The 21555-nt window shown below is 47.5% G+C and overlaps 1 protein-coding gene across 1 annotated transcript in view; it reads right to left on the bottom strand.

Moving 5' to 3' along the window:
* Nucleotides 1-21555, bottom strand: part of ADAMTS17 (ADAM metallopeptidase with thrombospondin type 1 motif 17) — a 302517-nt gene that overhangs the window by 65676 nt on the left and 215286 nt on the right. Inside the window, exons 15-16 of the mRNA XM_064480528.1 lie at nucleotides 13744-13864; nucleotides 2211-2291 (exon numbers count right to left, since the gene is read on the bottom strand). Of these exons, the coding sequence (XP_064336598.1) occupies nucleotides 2211-2291; nucleotides 13744-13864 (202 nt within the window). The remainder of the gene's footprint in view (nucleotides 1-2210; nucleotides 2292-13743; nucleotides 13865-21555) is intronic.

Raw genomic sequence — 21555 nt, 5'->3', positions numbered from 1 at the left:
CAGGTGTGTGAGGATTATCTTAGTATCTGTAAGTGGCTCCTAACCCTTCAATGACAGGATGGCAGTCTTCACTGTCAACTTTCCTGTTAGAGGTTTGTTTGGCGTCCATCTTATTAGACTGTGGGTTTTTCAAGTAGAGATCATTTAGAAAAAGACTTACTTTTGTATCTACAGAGGCAGGATTTTGGACAAAGGCATGGGTTTGAAAACATCAAGTGATACATGAGAAAATGCTCAGTGTCGCTAATCATCAAATCAAAACTACAATGAGGTATCACCTTACACCAGTCAGAACGGCCATCATTCAGAAGTCCACAAATGATAAATGCTGGAGAGGGTGTGGAGAAAAGGGAACCCTCCTACACTGCTGGTGGGAATGTAGTTTGGTGTAGCCATTATGGAAAACAGTATGGAGATTTCTCAAAAGACTAAAAAATAGACTTATCATATGACCCAGTAATCCCACTCCTGGGCATATATCCAGAGGAAACCTTAATTCAAAGAGATACATGCACCCCAATGTTCACAGCAGCACTATTTACAATAGCCAAGACATGGAAACAACCTAAATGTCCATCAACAGATGACTGGATAAAGAAGCTGTGGTATATTTATATAATGGAACACTACTCAGCCATAAAAAAGAATAAAATAATACCATTTACAGCAACATGGATGGACCTGGAGAATGTCATTATAAGTGAAATAAGCCAGAAAGAGAAAGAAAAATGCCATATGATATAACTTATATGTGAAATCTTAAAAAAAAAAAAAAGGACTTATTTGCAAAACAGAAACAGACTCTCAGACATAGAGAACAAACTTGTGGTTACTAGTAGGGAGGTGGGTGGGAAGGGATAAATTGGGAGTTAGAGATTTGCAGATACTAACTGATGTATATAAAATAGATAAACAACAAGTGCAGGGAACTATATTCAATATCTTGTAGTAACTTATGATGAAAAAGAATATGAAAACAAATATACGTATGCTCATGTATGACTGAAGCTTTGTGCTGTCTACCAGAAATTGACACAACATTGAAAACTGACTATAGTTCAATTAAAAATATATACATATATACAAAAAAAGAAAACATCAGTGATAAAAGTTGAAATAAAAGCATTTCATGAGTAAACTTCATTTTAGTCAAAATAACTGAATTCTTAAGGTGGCAGCCAGAGAAATACCATGTTTTACATTTAAAAAAACCCAAAAAACTCAAACAGCACCTTGCAACATAGATGCAGGATCACAACATGAGGAAGCTCAGGAGAGGGGTGCCCGGGTAGGAGGTCAGCTACTGCCAGTATGAAATTTAACCCAAGACAGGAATGTGGGGGTACGGCTGGAGGGGGAAACATGGGTTGTAGCATGCCCCACCCCAGTGAACTGAGCAGAGGCAGGCCCTGGGCACCCCCCTTTACGCTGGCCCTGTGGCAGCATTAAGAACAGTTACGTGTCAGCTCAGCACTGGATCTACCCTGGTGACCTTTGTGGGGGCCGATGAAGAAGGCAGGGATTGAGTCTGAACGCATTCAGAGGGTTTCCTGTGGCTGAGAAGGGGTTAAACTAAATGACTCTTCCTGGGCTTTAAGTGCGGTCTGTCGAAGGCAATGAAGACCTTCACTGGACTAGAACTCAACCCTTCCATAGGAAGAAACAGGTGTTTACGTCTTAAGTCAATGGAGTTGGCCACTGGGAATTTGGGGTATACAGTACTCAGTGAAAATCAGTGCTCTTTTGAGTTTCCATTAGATTGAGAGCTATTATTCTTTTTCCAGAGAAATAGTCATCACCAGAGCCACTGACGACCTACAGGGGCTCCCTGCAGGTGGGGTGATGCTCCGCTGCTGCCCAGGCTGAGGCTGCTGAACATTTCTGGGATTACTTTGGGGGACTTACACTCCCTCAATTCCTCACAACTTCTTTCGCTCCCTCTTCTGTCTCCTTCCTTCCTGTCCAAAGCTGGTGGTTCCTCCTGACCTCTCCCCTCACCTCTCATCCACTTTGGGGGTGGCTACACTTTAGCCAAACATGAAAGCACTGTTTGGTCCACTCTGATTACTTATGTTATCACACCTAAAACTGGAATGTAAATCCAATGGCCCAAGAGCATTCTTCAGCATTTTGCTGAACCAGATTACCAGTCTGATCGTCCAAATCAAATTTCAGAACATCGATCGTGAGTCAAATCATTTTTGTTTTACCCAGAAAACTGTGGGCGGGTTTATCCTCCACCACACGGATCCTTCGAGCTCCAGCTGGGATGACAGCAGCTTCAATATAACCTGCAGTGACGAATAACACACAGGTGAGTCACACATTCACCCTGCACCAGAGGCCCCACAGCTTCCCCCCAACCCCCATAGCCCCCCTCCCTGCCCGAAGGTGATTTCAGAGCCGCGGGGCTAGCAGAGCTGTGAGAAATCAAGATGGTCGAGTAACAAAGAGTGTTCTTCTATGGCCAGAATCTCCTGGCTGCCCTAATTCCAAAGAGCACCATTTGCATGTGTGATGAGTTGAACTGTGTCCTTCCCACCCCCAAATTTATATGCTGCAGTCCTAACCCCCAATATCTCAAAATGTGACTTTATCTGGAAATTGGCTGTTGCCGATGTAATTAGTTCAGATGAGGTCATACTGGAGTAGGGTGGGTCCTTAATCCAACATGACTGGTGCTCTTATAAAAAGGGGTTCTTTGGACACAGACATGTACCCGGGGAGAATGCCACGGAAACATTAAGCGGAGATCCGCACGGTGCATCTACAAGCCAGATTGCCAGCACACCACCACCAGAAGCGAGGAGAGAAGCATGGGGCAGGCTCTTCCTCACCTTCACAAAGAACCAGCCCTGCCCACAGCGTGATCTCAGACTGCTGGCCTCCAGCACTGTGGTGCCTGCCACCTGGTTTGTGTACTTGGTTACAACCGCTCTGGCAAATGAAGACAGCCTGGAATTCGGAGTAAACAGCACTTCCCTGGAGCATGGGTGTGGGACGCCCCTGGAGGCTTCATCTACTGGACTCCTTGGCTCTCTGTTGTATTTTGTACTTTCCCTGATTCCAGGGGAGGCCAGCAGAAGCTGGGCTACCTGCCCTGTGACAGAGCCAATGCCTCAATGCTGTGTATCATTTCCCGTTTTCACTGCCCTGGGGGCATTTCTGCAATGATCACAGTATGTACTTGTGTCCATTTCCTTGAGTATTTCCAAGTATACTGGGGTCCTCCAGAGGCCAGGGCCTTCTGCCCATGCTCTGACCCAACACGTGCCCAGAACAGCAGGTGGTCAGTGGAGATTTGGGAGGAAATGACTGAGGCTGCCAGGGAGGGGGTCAGTGGCAGGCCGATGGCTGGTTAACTGGGCAACTGTGTCAATTAATGGGCCCAGCGTTATGGTGAGATTCTGAAACGCAGGCTGGTAATCATTTTGTTTTGATTTCCATTTGGGTTTTAGACAAGGGTGATACGCGTTTGCTTCGGCAATTTAGATGATGGTCCCAAATTAGATTATGAATGTTGCCTCTGTGGTTCCCAAATGCGCTCATCAGAATCAGCAGGGGAGCTTTAAAAATGAGAGATTTATTTATTTCCTCCTTTTCTCACAGTAAAAATGGCTTTACTTTCAATATAAATACAGTAGACGATAATTCAAACCACAAAAGGGGAAAAACTATAACCAACCTATACAACACTGCACCGAGAAAATTACCCTTAAGAAAGTATTATTTGGGTGACCAGCCTTTTCAGCCTCTCTTAATGCATGTAAACACACTCACACCATTTCAGGCAAAGAGGATATCATACGTGGTTTTAAAAGATCCAGGACAACTTTAAAATAAAGTTTTGCTGAGCCACATGTGCCCAAGGTGCAAAAATTCAAAAGCTATTAAAGGATACAATAGAAAGTATACTGATCTTGTAAGATACAGCCTACAGTTGGCCATCTTTCTAACACTCTTGTCATTTATAGTAAGTCGCCTATTTCGGCTGGGTTTCTACATAGGTAACTGAAATGTGTCCACCTGTCAGTTTTGTTTCTTCCTTTCTGACCTTTATGCCTTGAATTTCTTCTCTTTCCATCATTCTGGTGGAAACTTACAAAACCATGTTGTGTGCCACATGGGAGTGGCATCCTTGTCACATTCATTATGCTCACAGGAATCCTCCAAAACGTCCCCACTGAAAATGATGTCGGCTGTGAGGATGCGACGGGTATCATTTACTAGGTAAGTTTCCTTTCACCACAGTTTGTTACGAGCTTTTGTTATGAAGAGGTACTGAAGCTCATCAGGTGCTTTTTTGCATCTATTGAGATCATATTGTTTTTCTCCCAAACAAAACAAAGACCTCAGAGCAGCTTACCTGTCATCACACCCATCACGGCTAATATGGTGTGTGGGTCAGTATCTTAGCTTCATCCTTCTTTCATCACTACATTTTAGCGAATCATTATTTCTTCTTTATTCTGATGTTTTCCCATCAACCTTTAATTACATTCACACCTCTATTATGTGACTCACCAGCCATAAGTGAAATATTTTAATCTCTGGATATTAAAAGATGAGGAAATCAGAGTAACTACACTGCCCTTCACTTTCCTACATCCCACTTCAACTTTTACTATATCATTCCCTACACTGTGTTTGTTTATAACGTTTATCTTTTGCTAAGATAATTCCTGCAGTTATTTCAGTTTGGGTGTGTGGTTTCTTTCTGGGATGACCATGGTCACGGCTGCAGAACTCTGTGCATGTATTTAAACACCCCGAATTGCACACTTTATTAAGTGAATGAATTTTATGGTGGGTAAACTGTATCTCTACAAAGGTGCTAGAAGATAGTTGTGCAGTGGACAGTTCTGTATGTGTCTTCTTGAGCGTAGGTACAGTGAATTCCCGGGCCAACTGTGAGCGTTACTGGTTCAAACATACATGCAGTTTAAATTCTAAATGTACACCTAAATTACCCTCCATAATGGCTTGACTAATACAGAAGTCAAACCAACACTACATGAGAATACATGTTTATCTGCAGACGTCTAAGCACTTGATATTATCAATCCTCTTAATATGTGCTAATCCAAGAGGTGAAACAGTGTTGTGACATAGACTTAACTTGCATTTCTCTCATTATCAATGTTGTTCTGTGTCCTAGTACACACTTACTGGTCATTGCCTCTCTTCTGCAGTTAACTGCCTGGTTCCTGAGTGTTGCCCTTTTTCCCACTGGCTTTTGCTTTTATTTGATAAACAGCAGTCTTAAAATATATTTTAGTAACTATAACATCTAATATATTTTGGACTCAAGCCCTTTATGTACTAGACTTGCACATTTTTTTTCTGTCATTTGTCATTTTTTTGTTTATGGTGACTTTCATCACAGGGTTTAAAAAATATTTTATTTATTTATTTTCGATTTCTTTTTTGTTTTTGTTTGGGGGGGCAATTAGGTTTATTTATTTATTTTGATGGAGGTACTGGGGATTGAACCCTGGACCTCACGCATGCTAAGCACACGCTCTACCACTGAGCTATACCCACCTCCGTTATCGCAGGTTTTTGACAGTCATAGTTTTACTATTTGAGAGCTCCTTTTTGTTTTCTTACTGCTTCTTCTCATGGCATTCTGCACTTGTTTTATGGATAAAAATCACTTCTCAAATCTTTCTAAGAATAGTTACTAGAGATTTTAAACTTCTATTATTTGAGTTATCTTGCTTTTCCCCATGGGTCATCTTTTCGGGTTATCTTGGTCTGTCTCATTTGTGTGCAGACTCTTTTGAGAACGATGCCATAGATGGGGTGTCTCTGTATGCAGTAGCCCCTCCATACCCTCCATAGTTTGAGTTATCTGTGGTCAACCACAGTCTGAAAATATTAAATGGAAAATTCCAGAAGTAAGCGATTCATACGTTTTAAATCGCGTGCTGTTCTGCGTAGCATGATGAAATCCTGCGCCACCCCACTCTATCCGGCCCAGGATGTGAATCACCCCTTTGTCCGGTGTATCCCATCCATTAGTCACTTAGCAGCCATCTCGGTTGTCAGACCAATGGTTGTGGTATCAGAGGGCTTCTGTTCAAGTGACCCTTATTTTACTTAATGCCCCCAAAGCACTAAAGTAGTGATGCTGGCAATTTGGGGGTGCCAAAGAGAAGCTGTAAGTTACTTCTTTAAGGGGAGTGGTAAAAGTTCTTGACTTCAGCAAAGAAAAAAATCATATGCTGAGGCTGCTAAGATCTATGGTAAGAAAGAACCTTCTATCCATGAAAGTGTGAAGGAAAAATAAATTCATATTAGTTTTACTGTTGAACCTCAAACTGCAAAATGTATGGCCACAGTGTGTGATAAAGACATTAAATGCATAAGGTAAGATATTCTGAGAGACATTCACCCATAATTCATATAACTTTTATTATAGTATATTGTTATAATTGTTCTATTATTAGTTATTGTTGTTAATCTCTTACTGTGCTTAATTGATAAATTAAACTTTATCACAGGTATGCATATGTAGAAAAATATAGTAGACATAGCATTTGGTACTGTCTGCGGCTTCAGGCATCCACTGGGGGTCATGGAGAGTATTCCCCCACAGATGAAGGGGACTGTGGTTTCCTGATGGTCAGGACTGGCTTTCAGTTAAGGGGCAGGGACAGTTTTTATGTGCTGGCAACCAAGACACCAGAGTGCAAGGAAGTTTGCTATAGGTGCTGTGTCGTGCTGCTGGCCACCAGACATTTCCAGGTCTCTCTCTGGAATCACGGTAGCCATGCGATTCCCTGCTCTTAAAACTGTGCAACCATGTGACTCACTCTGACCCTGAAAGTGTGAGTGAAAGTGATGCATATGTAAGAGGACCTGATTTGCCGTGTTCCCTTCTTCCTGCCGAGGTGACGTAAACAATAAAATCCCGTCAGTCTAGTTCTGTGAGCGGCTACTGCAGGCGGACTCTCCTGCCAACCCATGTCGGACATGCAGCGTGAGCGAAGAACACACTCTGGTGTCAAACCCTTGATTTGGGGGGATGGAGGCAGGCATTGTGTATTGTTTGTTTACTGCACAAAACCAAGTCTGTTTGTTCTGATTCAGCCAGGTCCGAACGTTCACCCGAGATGTCCTCGTTCTCCCTACGCCTTTAAGTAAGTTCCTGTTCATTCATTTTAGGGTGATCTTGGGAAGCCAAGGAGATCAGCACCTGTGTTCAACCAGCCATCCTGCAGGGTCCTTTAGTCTTGACAGCAAATGCTCTGGCACTGTTACTATAGATCAGCCTCAGATGCTTACAAAGAAATGTTCTACTTGATGCTTAGGGAGACATCACAGATGAAAACGTACTCCAGTTTGAATTGTCTACTTCTTGTACCCTGATCTGCTCGTGTTCCCAGGCAGGACGACTCCTTGAAGCAGCTGGGCTGTGGTCCTCCAGGTGGATCCCCTCCGAACGCTCGACTCGGGAACAGCGGCACTGACTTGCCCAGGGCAGCCCACACAGCCCCTCCTCTGTCTGGTCCTTATAGGGCGAGGTGAGGTTTTTGTTTTTGTTATTGTTTTTTTTTTTTTTGATTAAAAATAGTTTTTGCTCTAAGAATGCTTCTTTACTTGGAAAATGTGACCACAAAAAAAAAAAAAAGCATCTTTGAGGATCATAGCACAGGATTACACACCACAAATTTCTTTTAGAGAAATTCACTCCTTCTGGAAGAGTTTGAAGAATTATTGGATTCCAGGTGTACGAGATAGTAAAGTGTCAAAAACGGAGACAAAATTGCTCGGGGTCAGTGGCGATTAAAACCTCTGTCGGAGGAATCTCCATTTCAACCACAAAACTGACCTGGGAACAGGATCTGCTTGTGGGGGTTGAATTAGTCTCTGAAAGCTGCTGCTGTTACACGAACTCTTCCTATGTGGGAACTAACAAACCTTGGCGTTAGCATCACCAGGATGCAGAAGCAGACGCACCCAAATAAGGTAATTTTCCACATTCCACAGCAAGGGGCATTTGCAGTCAGTGCCTGCTCACCACGCCTATTTTGAAGCTTAACTTCAGCACAAGCAGCAACACTGAAAAGGCACCTGCTGCACCTGCTTCCTCTCCTTTCTCACGTACCCTCAGGGGCAGGGGCAGATGAGCAGTAAAGAGCTCAGGGGAGACGCGCAACTCAGGAGAGGCTCCTGCTCAGGTGACCCCTGAATAATGGGGCCGGGGAGTCACTGGTGTGCCGGGCTCTGCTAACCCTTCCACCTCAGATGAGCTCTTCAGCTCACCATATGGAGGGAACTAATGAACAAAAACCCTGAAATGAGAAACAAGCTCCCTGTACATAAACTAAGAAAACAACCTCTAAGTTACTGTCCTCTTTACGATGGCCCCTACCCTACCCAGAGCACAAAGCCACCCCAAGGATGGTGAGAAGGGGGACCAGCAAGGGAAAGACTCCCATCACCAAGTCCCAAAGCACCCTGTCACCCCTCGTACCAGATGTCCCCCATGCAGATGCCAGACACCACCAGGTTGATGGGGAATGAAATATAATTAAGGGGGGATTTGCTGTAAGAATTCACAAGACAGAGTCACACTTTAGGTAAGACAGCAAGACTTTATCGTTGGAAAAATTTTCCATTCTAGTCTCTGCCATCTAGCGGGAGAAATCCAGTTAGAGGGGCACGATTTGGTTTCATGAGGAAGCCACGGATAAAATTCAACACTGTTGCCATTGCTCTAAGAGAGCAGGTCATTTTTGCCATAAGGACAAGCAATCAGAACGAACTTGAAAGGGATGTTGGCTTTACACCTGCCTCAAATCTTCTGAATAATTAATATCACCAGACTAAAAGCACACCTCCCTGCAAAATACTTTTTGTCTGAATTTCCCAAGTAGATATGCTTGTAGTTGACTTGGCCACATTTTCCCCTTGTGTTTTCAGTAGCATTAACTTTCTTTGGCAGAAAACCATTGAGCTAGTAAGGGACCATGATGGAAACAAGTAAAACCCTGGCTATGTTGACTGGAACATTTTCACAAGGTTGTATCAAATATATATATATATAAACAAAGTCCTTTTTTTGGGGTAATAATCTTTAAAAATGCCTGGGGAGGCTTTGTGTAAGTTTACAGTCTTCTCTTTTTACAAAGATTATTTATGAGAATATCACTGTCCTTACATTTATCCCTAAAGGTTGTTCTGGTTCCAAATGAAAGTTATTTGGGAAGCCCACGAGACTCGACTGATACTCTGGTTCAGCTCTCTGAATGCGAGGTCAGCACAGGTGGGCCAAAGTGAGGCTGTGACCTTTATCTCCAGCATGAAGACCAGGAGGGTCTTACCAAATGCCCTCTGTGCTTTGGGAAACCCAACCCTGTAATATGGCAACTGCCTTGTAAAAGTGCCATGTGTGGCTAAATTCTCTGGCACGACTTAGCCCTTTCTGCCTGAGCTCCAGGTGGGGTGAGGAGAATGAAGACATATCTCTGGCATGCTATCACGTGTTTCTGTCTGGCCTCTAATTCCATGCCTCTTCATCTTTTATAGCTCTAAAATTGGTTTTATTCTACAGTTTTTCTTTTTGGCAATCGGCCTTAAACATCAATTACACATCAGTGATAAATGGCCTTAGTGTTAATCCATGGCTTCGTGCATGACTCATCCCACCACTGACTCTCCTCCGAAAACACTCAGGCACGCAAGCGAGGAAAGCCCCACACCAGGCATGTCACCGCTAGTTCTGCACGTCACAGCCAAACCTCTTACATGAGAAACACTGGGGAACGGCCTTTGCCATCACACAGGTGGACACCTTCGTACAAAGGTTATTCTTGACTGAGAAAAAGAAATAGGTTGTAATGGGTTTACATGCACATTTCAGGAACTGAGACTACAGCTTTTAATCATGGTGCAGAGAGAGTCATGTGTCACCACCACACAGTGGCACCTTTCCCCATGAACCTCCCTACCCCACACCTAGAGGCAGGGACACAGAACGTGGCACGTGGCAGAGGCTCTAAAGGTAATTATTGAATAAATGTGTGATGTGTGGATCTAACCACATTCAAAAGGGATCAATCACATCACCTTCCCTTTGAAGAATCAATTGTTTGAGAAGGTTCTCTTGGAGATTCAGAGCCCATGGGGCACCATGGCTGGTTCTGGGGAGAGAATTCAGTCCAAGTGTGTCCTGGGCTGGGTGGCCATGGACCCCAGTCACCTTTCTCATGCTGAGGAGCAGCACAGAATTAATCATGTGGAAATGACAATCCAGTGAATGAAACGAAGGCATCATATCAAGAATTTTCAAATTACTAAATTAAAAAAAAAAAACTTAGTTGTTTCAACTTGACCAAAAGCTTGGGCACTTTGAAGCCCACCCATCACAGAAGTAATACGCCAGCCAGCTCAAGTCGATTCCTCCTATAGCTAAGAGGCCAAGGGCCTCATTTGTTCAAAGTCAGGAGGCAACAGGCCAGAGGCTCAACTGAAGCTCAGTATGGTCCACATCCCTACTCGCTGCACTGGGACCTCTCGAGGACACCAGAGTGGGACATCCTGGGGTGCGGACACTGTCCCTGTGTGGGTCTGCTCTGCACTCCCAGCTCAAGTACTTGGGTGAAAGGACCCAGAAGAGTTCAGGCAAGGGTCAGGACTTGATCTAAGTGGGCAAAAATCCTGCATTTGATTCCGCTTTCTCTTTCTGGACAGTATTTTCTTGGACATTCACCCTCGGGGTGATAAGGCATTCCTCCTTTCCCCATCTTTCGAGCTGGGCCGAGATGAAAGTTACCTTCCAATCTAAACCGACAGGATTTGCGAATCCATCCAGCCGCACATGGGGTCGCCCACATGTCACATCACCTGGGGGCTTTGCACCATTTCCAGGTTGGGCTTCTTCCTTCAGCCTGAAATGTCCTTTACCCACCTCTATGGTCAGTTCATTTCGACTTGTCCTTTAGGGCTCGGGGGCCACCCTCATCTGCCCACAGGCCCAGGCAAGGAGCTCCACTAGAATTTAGGGTCCCACAGCACCCCACATTGAGCGGCTTCCACGTCACACAGGGACTCAAGTTGCCTGCCTGGGGTGGGGGGTCCCCGCCCTCGACTGGGGCCGACTTGGTGACAGTTGACCTTTATATCTGGACACCTCATGCTTAAAATGCAGTGGTGCTAAATAAATGTTTACTGGGTGGCTGGATGCATGGGTGACCACATGCCAGTGCCTCTGTGCATTCCAGAACATCAGACCAGGATTACAGGTCTGTGTTTGATGAAACTGTATTAGACAGTGATTCATTCAGGTGTGAGTGAGCATTCTATGCACATCTTCAATAAACAGAATCCACACTGATGTGAGCTTATGCTCACAGACCCCAGCCCAAAGATTTGGAAAAAAACAGCTTCAGAATTTAACATGAAGATGTGACATCTGGCAATCGTTTAGAACGTCAGAACTTTTATAGGTGGGTGAGGCTACCTGTGCTCATCTTTCCCTGAAGGTTTGCTAAGGCTCTTGTGCCCAAGAAGCGGGAAGGAGCACTAAGCCACACGCCAGGATGGGGACCACTACCCCCACCAGGAGGTTTCCAGCACTGTCTGCCATGCTACAGCCCCACTGGCCACCACAGCCCCAGAGGCCTGATCTCCCCAGAAGGATGGCTACACATTCATACCCATCTCCCCCCTGGGTATGGTGGGGCCAGGCACATGGTGGGATGGAGGATGGACAGCAGATGAAAAGGTCATTGCTGCGATCGAAGGAATGGATCTGCTCATGCCAAGGTCAAAGGCCAACAAACTGTTTAGACTCTGGGGAAAAAAAGAGAATTGCTTTTGCCCTGAATGGGTTCTCTTGAAGTCAGCGGCTAGGTCCCATACAGTTTTCAAAGTTTTCAAAGGTGTGTGGTGGAACCTTCCTTAGTGTTCTACAGAATTGCCCAAGCGGCTGAGGTTATCACGGCTCTCCTCCACCTGCCTTCCATAGAAGGGAGCTGTTGTAGTCAGCTCAGTTTATTGGAGCTTAGCACAACAATCAATTTAAATAAAGGGTCTAACGCAGCCTTGAAAAAAAAATCAATAGCAAACACTTGCCAGCTGCACAGCTCTTGTTACCAGATGCCCTTGCTGAACAGTCGCAGCAGGCAAGACCCAAGTCTCACGGTGCAAACACAGCCAGTGGCAACACACATGTCAAGAGAGCAGCCGTGACCAAAGGTCCAAGAGAACGTTCTGCAATGACGGACAAGTTCTCTCTCGCCTGTCCAACACCGGAGCCCTGTCACCTGAGGCAACAGAGCACCTGATGTGGGACTCAGGGCTGGAGCTTCTAAGCCTGTTTAATTTTAATTAATTATAATTAAAACTTGAATGGACTCAAGTGGTCTGTGGCTACTGTACCGGATGGTGCGCTTTCCCCAAAATCGACGTGCTCCAGCACCAGCTTCCTTGGGTTTCCTCAAAGCTGCGCAGCAGATTCCCACATAAGCTTCCTGTTTCGCAGGCGGGACACCTGTCTTTAAAATCCTGAAACCAGCCCTTACTGGGCCTGAAATGTAGTTTCTAAATGTCATTTTGGACTTGCACTTGCCTCTGGTTTTGCTTTCACAGGAACCTGAGAAGCGTTTGCAACACGCTGCCCTTTCCACCAGGCGATCCAGAAGGAACGCTTCCTCTAGACCAGTCTTTTATCCAAACAGAGAAAAGGATGACGTTCACTGACATCTCTTCTCTGCCTTATCCCAGAGGCTGCTCCGTGGGACAGGGAGGACAAACCAGGATCCTCTCCTCTCCATGGGTGGAACTGGACTGAAATGCTTCTATCCAAAGCAAGTGCAGAAATTAGAACAGAAGCTTTTCAGCTCAGCTCCGCCCAACGAGTTATCTTGGGTAGCCTCACTCTTGGTGACGTTGGCTAAGGGGACACTCACTAAGGCTTCGAGGGGAGCTCACCCTGCCTGCCTCATGCACCCCTCGTTAGTATCAAGCAGATACTTCCCTGGACATCATAAGTGGGTGTCCACTGGGACAGGAGATCGAAAACCATCTCCAACCTCTGGCCAAAGCAGCCCACAGCTGTGAAGATGCTTCCAGGAGAAAGACTGCGAAGCCCTCAGCTGAACTCTGCAGGGCCTTTCCGAGCCCAGTCAGGGGAGGGCTGCGTCCTGGACGTGGGAGACAGTAACTCTGCGGTCACACTCGGCAGAGGCATCGCAGACTTCCCGGAACATAAGGCTTCGTGCACGTTTTAGGGATGTGTGTAAAAGCTATTCTACTTTCACGGACAGAAGGCTCAGAAACAGAGAAAATCTCTTCCATCTATAGGTAAAAACAACGTAGCAAAGCGTCTTTGCTGCCATCTCTGTGTGCACGACAGCAGCTGGGCGGGCTCGCAGCGGCAGGGGAAGCCGGTCAGGCGGGGCAGCCGCTGCGTGATGATGGAACTCGGGGCTGAACCCTGACGCCACAGGCAGATATTCACTTCCCAGAACCTAAAGGCGTCATTCTAGCTAAAATGTCTTTCTCTGCCTTTCGGAAACCATAGAAACAAAGTGCCAGGTCCGTTACTTATGATCAACTATCCCTTAAATATGAGATGCAGGGAAGACGTGAAACTGTGGGCTTTGGGGCAACACAATATATGAGAAAATTGACTTTGGGGCAATAAAATATACAGCACTTGTCTGTTGTCTGGCCCAGCGCTCGCCGGGCCCCAGCAGCGGCCAGGGTCACCTCTCCTCGGCCCACACTCACCTGTGCCCCGGGAGTGGCTGAAGTCTCCCTTCACCACGCGGCAGGTCTTGCCGTCCCCGCTGCAGACCCCGCACCGGTCTTCTTTGGCCGCAGACCCAATGATGCCATCGCAGCCGATTTTCTAAACAACCAGAGGGCTGGGTTAGTCTGTGTGCAGGACTCACAGGGCTTTTCGGAGATGACACCCTGCAGGGCTGACTCCTCCAGGTGGGCATCATGCCTGCGGGCTCACGATACCTTCAGCGGCCTGAGCAAATCTCTTGATTTATTTTAAAATCAGAAAAGAAAAAAATGAATAGAATTCAGCTCGTATTACATTTGTCTTTATATCCACAGAGTCATCAAATACACGTTTTAGTATTTGTTATGGAGGAAGGGGCCCACGAAGGCCACAGTGCCTACGGAAGTCACACTGAGGCCCAAACCCTGGCCCTTCCAGAGCCGCCTGAGGCAGGGGGGAGGGGAGGGAGGGAAGCCGGCTCCCGTACCTCCTGGTGTAGCCGCAACTTCACTAGATTTGTATCCCCTTCAGAGCTGCGTGGGTTTTTGGATGAATCTCGGTTGGAACAGCCAACAGTTTCAGAAGAGACCACACTGACTTTTCTGCTGAAGTCGGGAAGCCCAGAGCTCACTGAGGCATGGCTGGGAAGGAACCCCCCATTTCTCAGTTGGGGAGATCTGGCCCAAGAAGAAACCCCACCAAATTTTCTCAACAGGCCATGTCTGAGGGGGGAGGAAGGCTGCCCCAACCCAGGGTGGCTCTGGGCAGCGTAGCCACGTCATTCATAAAAAAGTGGGAAAAGGTTGTGAACTCCTGTTTTTCCCTTTTAAAAATGCACAAGAACTTTACAGTCTGCAAAACAACACACCTAAGTTTACATTACGGTAAACACTAGTGTGTTGAATTATTTGCTAAATTGCTACCATGTCTCTCTGTAGTTCTGCCCATCAAGAGAATAAATCTAGGACAAGAACAAGGTTTTCCCCACTGCCCTGTACCCTGCATTGCATACTTGTGGTTCATGCTGCAAAGGATTCTACAGCCAGATAACCCAGGCCGAGGTGATTGTGCTCTTTCCTGTGATGTCTGGATGGGTGCTAGCAAGGTGTTTTCCACCCTTACACCCTACTCGGACAGGAGCAGGGCACTGGGCAGAGTTGGCCGAATGGCAGACTTCCTGGAGGTGAATGCTTGGCCTCACAGCTCCTCAACTTAATCAGACCCCTGTGCTTTACAAAAGAAACTTGTTGTTTATCTATTTTATATATACTAGTTAATATTAGAAAAAGAATATGAAAACAAGTATATATGTGTATGTATGACTAAAACATGCTATACACCAGAAATTGACACATTGTAACTGACTATACTTCAATTAAAAAAAAAAAGAACACCAGAAATGCTACCCTTGGGGAAAGGAGATGGGAGGGGAGAATCCACACTAGAATTTCAAAAGGCCACCTGTTGTCTGGCTGAGATCAGGGTGGGGAGGCAGAGCCTGTGTCTGAAATCTGCCAGACCAGGAATTCACCTGGACGCAGGAAGGAAAGGCATGCGAGGTGCTTCAGGGAAAAGCAGGACCAGGACCCACAGGAAGAGGGGCCTTTAGGAGGAGATCACATACCTTCCTAGATGGGAAACTGCTCTTCCTCCAAAGAGTCCCCTGAAAGAAGGATCTTGGTGGGAAAGAGAAAAGAGGAGGAGGAAGGGCAGTGGCCTACGTGCCTACAAAGCCCTGCAGAGCCAGATCAGCATTAGGTGTCCTCCTGGCCTCGGGGCCCCGGCAGGAAATGCTGTTGCCTAGACAAGAAAGCAGAGGCAGGTGGGGGGGGGGCAATTTTCTCCCCTCACTGTGACTCTCAGCATCACTCCTAAAACATGACATAAAGAACACGCACACACTTGCTCTGTGGCAAGGCCCCAACCCACACTGAGTTAGACCTCCCGGGATCCAAAACTTAAGCAGATGCAATGCTTGGAATTGATCCCCTTTTTTGGAAGGGGGATGAAGTCACCATCAGCTGGGAGCCCAGCAAGGCCCTGATGTCTGCGGGGCTGCGGGGCACACTGCTGCTCTGTGACGCTTGGCCTGCATGTGCCTAACCTGGAACAAGGGACATGTAGGACAGGAGAAGCCCACGGGGAGATGGGGTGGTGCACGGAGCACACGCTGTGACAGGTGCCTGAGGACGCCAGAAGTCAAGAAGAGGTCGCGCGTCCCTGACTCCCTGGAAGGGGGCAGCTCTCCTGCCCCTCCTGCTTCTCGCTGCTTTGTCTTGTTAATTTCACCTGCTCCTTAAACTCCAACACCCACTTGCACACTGACAGCTCTTACACCCAGTCCTCTCCCTCCCACCCGGGCTCGCAGGTGCGTGTCTGCCGACAACCTCCCCGGACACTCTGGCCCGGACACCGGACTCAGGGGGCCCACCAGCTCCTCCTCTGAAGCTGCTCACTCCTGACTTCTCAGTTCTACAGGTGGTCCTCCTTCCGCCCTCTTGGAACTGACAGACACGGCACCGGAGCCTGAGACCTCCGGGCCATTCCGACTCTTCCTCTTCTTGCTGTGTTTGGTTAGGTGCCAAGCCTGGTGGTTTTGCATCCTGAAACCTCTCTAGTATCTATTTCCTCTCTGTGCTCGTGGCCACTGCCCAGTCTAGCCCCGCATCACTTTGCATGTGACCAATCACACTGGTTTTCTCCCCGCTGCTCCAGATCAGTCTTCACCTGGGAAGACAGGACAGTCCGTGACCGTGTGCCCCACTGCCTATGGAATATGCTCACACTTCAGAACCCAAGGCCCTCCCTGGTCTCATCCAATCACTCACCACCTCAGCTTCCCTCCCTCCTCTTCCTCCAAGTGCACGCTGAGTCCAACCACCGCCAGCTCTGCTCCTGCCAGCCCATCACCTCTCAGCAAGACGAATCACGCCAGTGAATCCTGTTTCCCGGGTTCCAGTCAGGCCCCATCACCAGTTCTCTATAAACAAGCTCACTTGGTTCCCTGCTTCAACCTCTCCACTGCAGCCAGAATAAATCCAGATTCCCACCGCAGTCCGCCAGGCCCTGCATGGCCTGGGTCCTGACGCCTCTGCCCCACCAGCATCTGTCCTCCACCCTCCTGTTTCTGGAACACACCAGCCTGGCCCCTGCTGACCTCTGCCTGGGGCATTCTGCCCCTACGTGTTCACCCCTACGGGCTGGCTCTCACACTAATGCTGTCTCCTCGGAGACACCTGCCACGCCACTGTCTCCCTCAGCGATAGCCCTGCTCCATCTCTCTCTGACATCATTTTCTTCCTTACACACACCAGTCCCCGGAATGATCAGGTTTGGGAGTTTATCTATTCCTTGTCTGTACATTGCACAGGGAAAGGGATCCCCTCGGTGCTGCTGACCACGGGGTGCCCAGCACACGTTACAGCGCCCAGCACGTGGAATGAAAGCTCTTTCCGCTCTAAACCCAGCCTCTCACCGGCTCTCAATGATGCCTTCGCCTGTGGTTATTGGGGTTTCACATCAAGTCTCATCTTCCCGACAGACTGTAAGCACGTGGAGGTGGGGTCTTACAATCCTTTGTATCCTTGTCCCCCACCCCCAAACACAGCGGCCAGCATGGTGCCAAGCTCAGAATGGTAAAGAAATGCATAAAAACACTGAACTCTCATCAAGTTGGACACTGGGTAAAAGTGAGGACAGAAGACTCTGGTTTTCAAAACGGGTCCTCTGCCTCTGTCTTCTGTGCCCCTGCTGGACAGCAACCCCTTCCCCCACAGGGCAGTTGAGTTTGCTCTTTTTTGAACTGGGACGTCCTCATGCAGGTTTTGATGGTCCTTGTTTTTGTTTATTTTTCTTTATTGCTTTCTTCCTACCTAATAGCTACCTTCCGACGACTGCCTCCCGCTCTCTCTGCTGTTACAGGGATTCCACTGACTTACTGTTTTATATTTAACTGATGCTTTCAGCCAGCAACAGGACCCCCAACCCCACATCTCCTGGGCTCCTGGGTCAGCTCCACCAAGTCCTGCCAGGCTTGTCTTCCTTCTTCTGGAATTCACCCTTGTCTTGCTAAACTACATGTCACGGCTTCAGAATGGATGCATGGAAAATAAAATTTCTGAGTTCTCCCATGTCTCAAAATTCCTTTATTTCACCTCCATGCTTGGTTGCTCATTTGGCTGCATACGGGATTCTGTAATTATCTCAATTTTCCGCCAGGATCAGTTTTTGTTTGTTTTCCTTGGTCTTTCTCATTCCTGCTGCTGGTTTGCCTCAAAGAGCTGATGATCCCTGGTTGACTGTTCATGTGTTTGAGAATGAGGCACAGAAGGGCCAGAGGGGGGCTCTAGCCATGAGGGTGGCAGGCTTCCATTCAGGATGGTGGGAGGGAAGTGCTGTGTTCAAGCACCAATGCCACTCACCTGCCCCGGATGTCCCTCAACAGTTTATCACGCAACTTTGGGAAAGACTCTGAGGATAATTTCCCAGCAACTCATCAAGCTCCATGTGCCAGGCCGGGCGCGGTCAGGGATGTTGGCTCATTACTTGCAGCCAGCTCCTCTCTCCACCCTCTGCTCCCCCATCCGAGACTCCCTCAAGCATCCGGCGTTACTTCTGGTTGTGACTCTCCACTTGTTCCAGTTCTGGCCTCTGCTGCTCTGCTCCTTCAGTGAAACTTCCACCCACTCTGCCCTCTTGTCCAAGGGTGGCCTCGGCTTCTCCTCTTCACTATGGTCTGTGCTACGCTGCCTTAATGTCGCTGAGTGGAGTCCCCGGATGGAAGAGGAGTGAACACGGGGCTCAGAATGCTGGCTTAACCTGGAAGTTGCTATGGCAGGTTAATTGGGTGAAAGGGGTAGAGTGTCTGACTTCAGAGTTTTAGGCCCTGCCGTGGGTCAAGGTTCAGCACCAACAGTCACACACTTCAGGGTCACGATGTGGGGAAAAGCAGCAACCAGGTGGGCGTGGTTGAAACACAGGCTCGCGTGAGCGTAAATAACCAGTAGAGGTTCCTGCATGCTTGTTACCCCTACTTTATACGGGGGCCTCTGAGGCCAGAGTCTCTGACAATTCTCCTAAATTCCACCAGTAATTCCACTGGCCTAACAGACCACCGCACACAAAGACGCCAATAAATTCTGGACAATGAAGATGATCCACTGACATGGGCTCTAGACTCCAGAATCACTGAAGTCCTAAGAGCGGGTGGCCCATCCGTTCACGCACCCATTTCCTTTTTTTTCTTTGCAAAATGCAGTAAGGCCGTCTGTCCTTCAAGCCAGCTCCTTGGGGAACGCAGATAATCAGACACAATCCCTCCACTGATGAAGCTTACAGGCCCCGAAGGTGTTTGGTTTTGATGTTCATCAAGCCAGCGGTACATGCACAAGTTAGGGTCCCAAGGAAGTGGGACCATAATGAAGTATGTTGGCTACAAGTGACATAAGCTGATGAGGCGTTAGAGAAAAGCCAGGCATGTCTGGTCCCAGGTACGTTCAGCTCCGTCCATCCATCTCACTCACCCACTGCTGGTCAGCAGCTCTGACGCAAGCTGCACATTAGAGGCATATTAACTTGATTTCTTGGCTTCCGGAGGTCAACAGTAGGAATCATTAATGATGGGGCTCCTGATTTATAGGGACGTGCTAAAAAATAGACAATGTTTGTGTTTCTTCCCCTCACTCACTCCACTTTTATGAGTGCTGTTAAGTTTCATTTCAGCATGTTAAGTAATTGGTGACTCACTGAAATGAAACTCAACGCGGTCCTCGTAAAAACAGGGTGAAATGGTATTTCCATGTTGCGTGTTATGGTTTGAATCAGCCTGCTATTTGGAGCTTAGGGGAATCTTCTCAAAATGCCATTTCGGAGCCTCTCGTCCCCACCATTCCCCACCAACTAGTCCCTAGGTTTCTCAAACTTTCCCAGAACTCCTTCTGCTACCTCCAAAATAGCAAAATTCATAGCTGAAGGGGACGGTGGTAAAGCTGAACAGTGGCTGTATTTTTGTATGTGTTGTCTTATACAGAATACAGATGTTCCTACCTTTTATCAATTATAATTAGATGATGATACTGATGAACAGGTACAGACCCTCTGCTCACCAAATCCCTGAGATTTTTTTTTTAATCACTATTACGCTCTGCTCTATAATCAATACCCCTTGCCTTACTCATCCACAAGTACCACAGGAATCCAGAACACTCCACTCCGGCAATCGCTGTAACTGGGCATAAATACTGTATTTGTATTTAATTTCTTATAATCTTATTTAAGTATGCTCAGCGTTATTATGAAACTTGATTAACTATGCCTTGACTAATTTGGATTTTTGTGAAATTGACTTAAATTCTCCATGGGCTGAAGTTAACCTTCATGGATTCTCTCTGGAGAATGCACAAGGTTAGAAGTATAGAGGGTATTTTTAAGTTCCTTCAGGAAGCGAGTTGTTTCTCAGGGTTTTAGTCTCATGAAGTGCCATCACTACCTACCAGGAGAGTGGTCCTTCTGCTAGGACTGGTGGGCTGCCTGGAGGCAGTGGGTCACTGGGATGCACCCATGTGGAAGGGATGGTACTTCCAAGAGCTGACGGGGGCAAGGGGGAGGCCTCCCACTGTCAGGGTGAGGCTCCAGGGAGCATGAGCCTGCCCGCCTGCTATAAAGCACCGTGAAAGGTGCCCCTGCCTTGAGGGCTCACACCTGGTTAGTGTTAGCCTCAGTGCAGGGTGAGTAAATGCAACGATGAAGATGGTGGTGGAGGCATTTGAGATTGGCTGCCGGGTGGGAACCGAGTGGCATCTGGGAATGAGAAGGCGAGTGTACACATGTTATTCCCACCATACCCCGTGCAGGGCAGGCTCTGGCTCACTGGTGCTCGGATGACCGCAGACTTAAGGCTATTAAAAGACCTTGAGTGGCATCTCAAATACCCTGCTGTACTTACTCAAGGACTGAGAGTTTTGCTGTCATGGTGTGGGAGAGATTCCCTAATTGAAGAAGCTGCAATAAGAACCAAGGTCATGGAAGGGGCACGTTGGCCCGGATCAGTTAGAGCTGAAATCAGGTCTGGCCACTTACTAGGGACCCCACAGGCCGGAAAATTTTAGGAGTCTCAGAAATGTTTCCACATTGGTAAGAACACCACAGAAGACACTGGTGAGAGGCTGGAGATGGCTCAGGTGCTGCTCGGAACAGTACAAGTGCTTTACTTGGGACACTGTTGCTAAAGGAATGTACGTTTTGGGGCTGCACCAAGGCCCGTGCAAATGTATCATTTAGGATGAAAACAAATCTTGCACTTGGCTGGCTAGCAGATTTACGGAGAACCAGAACCATTAGCAATTTCTCATTTCAGTGACAGTGACCAGATCTTTGTCCACACCGCCTGACATTGCACATTCGTTGCTATGACGCAGCAGGCCTGAGGGCCCAGCTTTCCCACCATCACCCACTCCTTCTCTGGGAGGAGACCTGGCCAAGACTCTTGGGCACCAAGCATCTTTCCCCCCCACATACTGTATTTGATAACAAAGCCAGGCAGTGCCAAAGGAGCCTGGACACTGTCAAGTTTTTCCCTGAAAAATCCTAGTCTGGACTTTGCAGGGGAAAAGAAATCCACTAGGGTTGGAATGGTTGGCGGCCGGAATCATCCTAGAAGTTGTCGTTGTGTCCATGTCTTCCTGCCTTTCTCCCTCTTACTCTGTCTTTCACTCACTCAGTGAAACCTCACCGCCCACGCCCAGGGCCAGGCATCTGGGGAGACCGGCTGCCCCATGAGGCCAGGGGGCCCCAGGATTGGGGGTCAAGGTTCA

Source organism: Camelus dromedarius, chromosome 29 (genome assembly GCF_036321535.1).
Source record: "Camelus dromedarius isolate mCamDro1 chromosome 29, mCamDro1.pat, whole genome shotgun sequence".
Classification (NCBI taxonomy): domain Eukaryota; kingdom Metazoa; phylum Chordata; class Mammalia; order Artiodactyla; family Camelidae; genus Camelus; species Camelus dromedarius.
The sequence above is the reverse complement of the archived record's forward strand: the minus strand, read 5'-3'. Positions and strand labels throughout refer to the sequence as shown.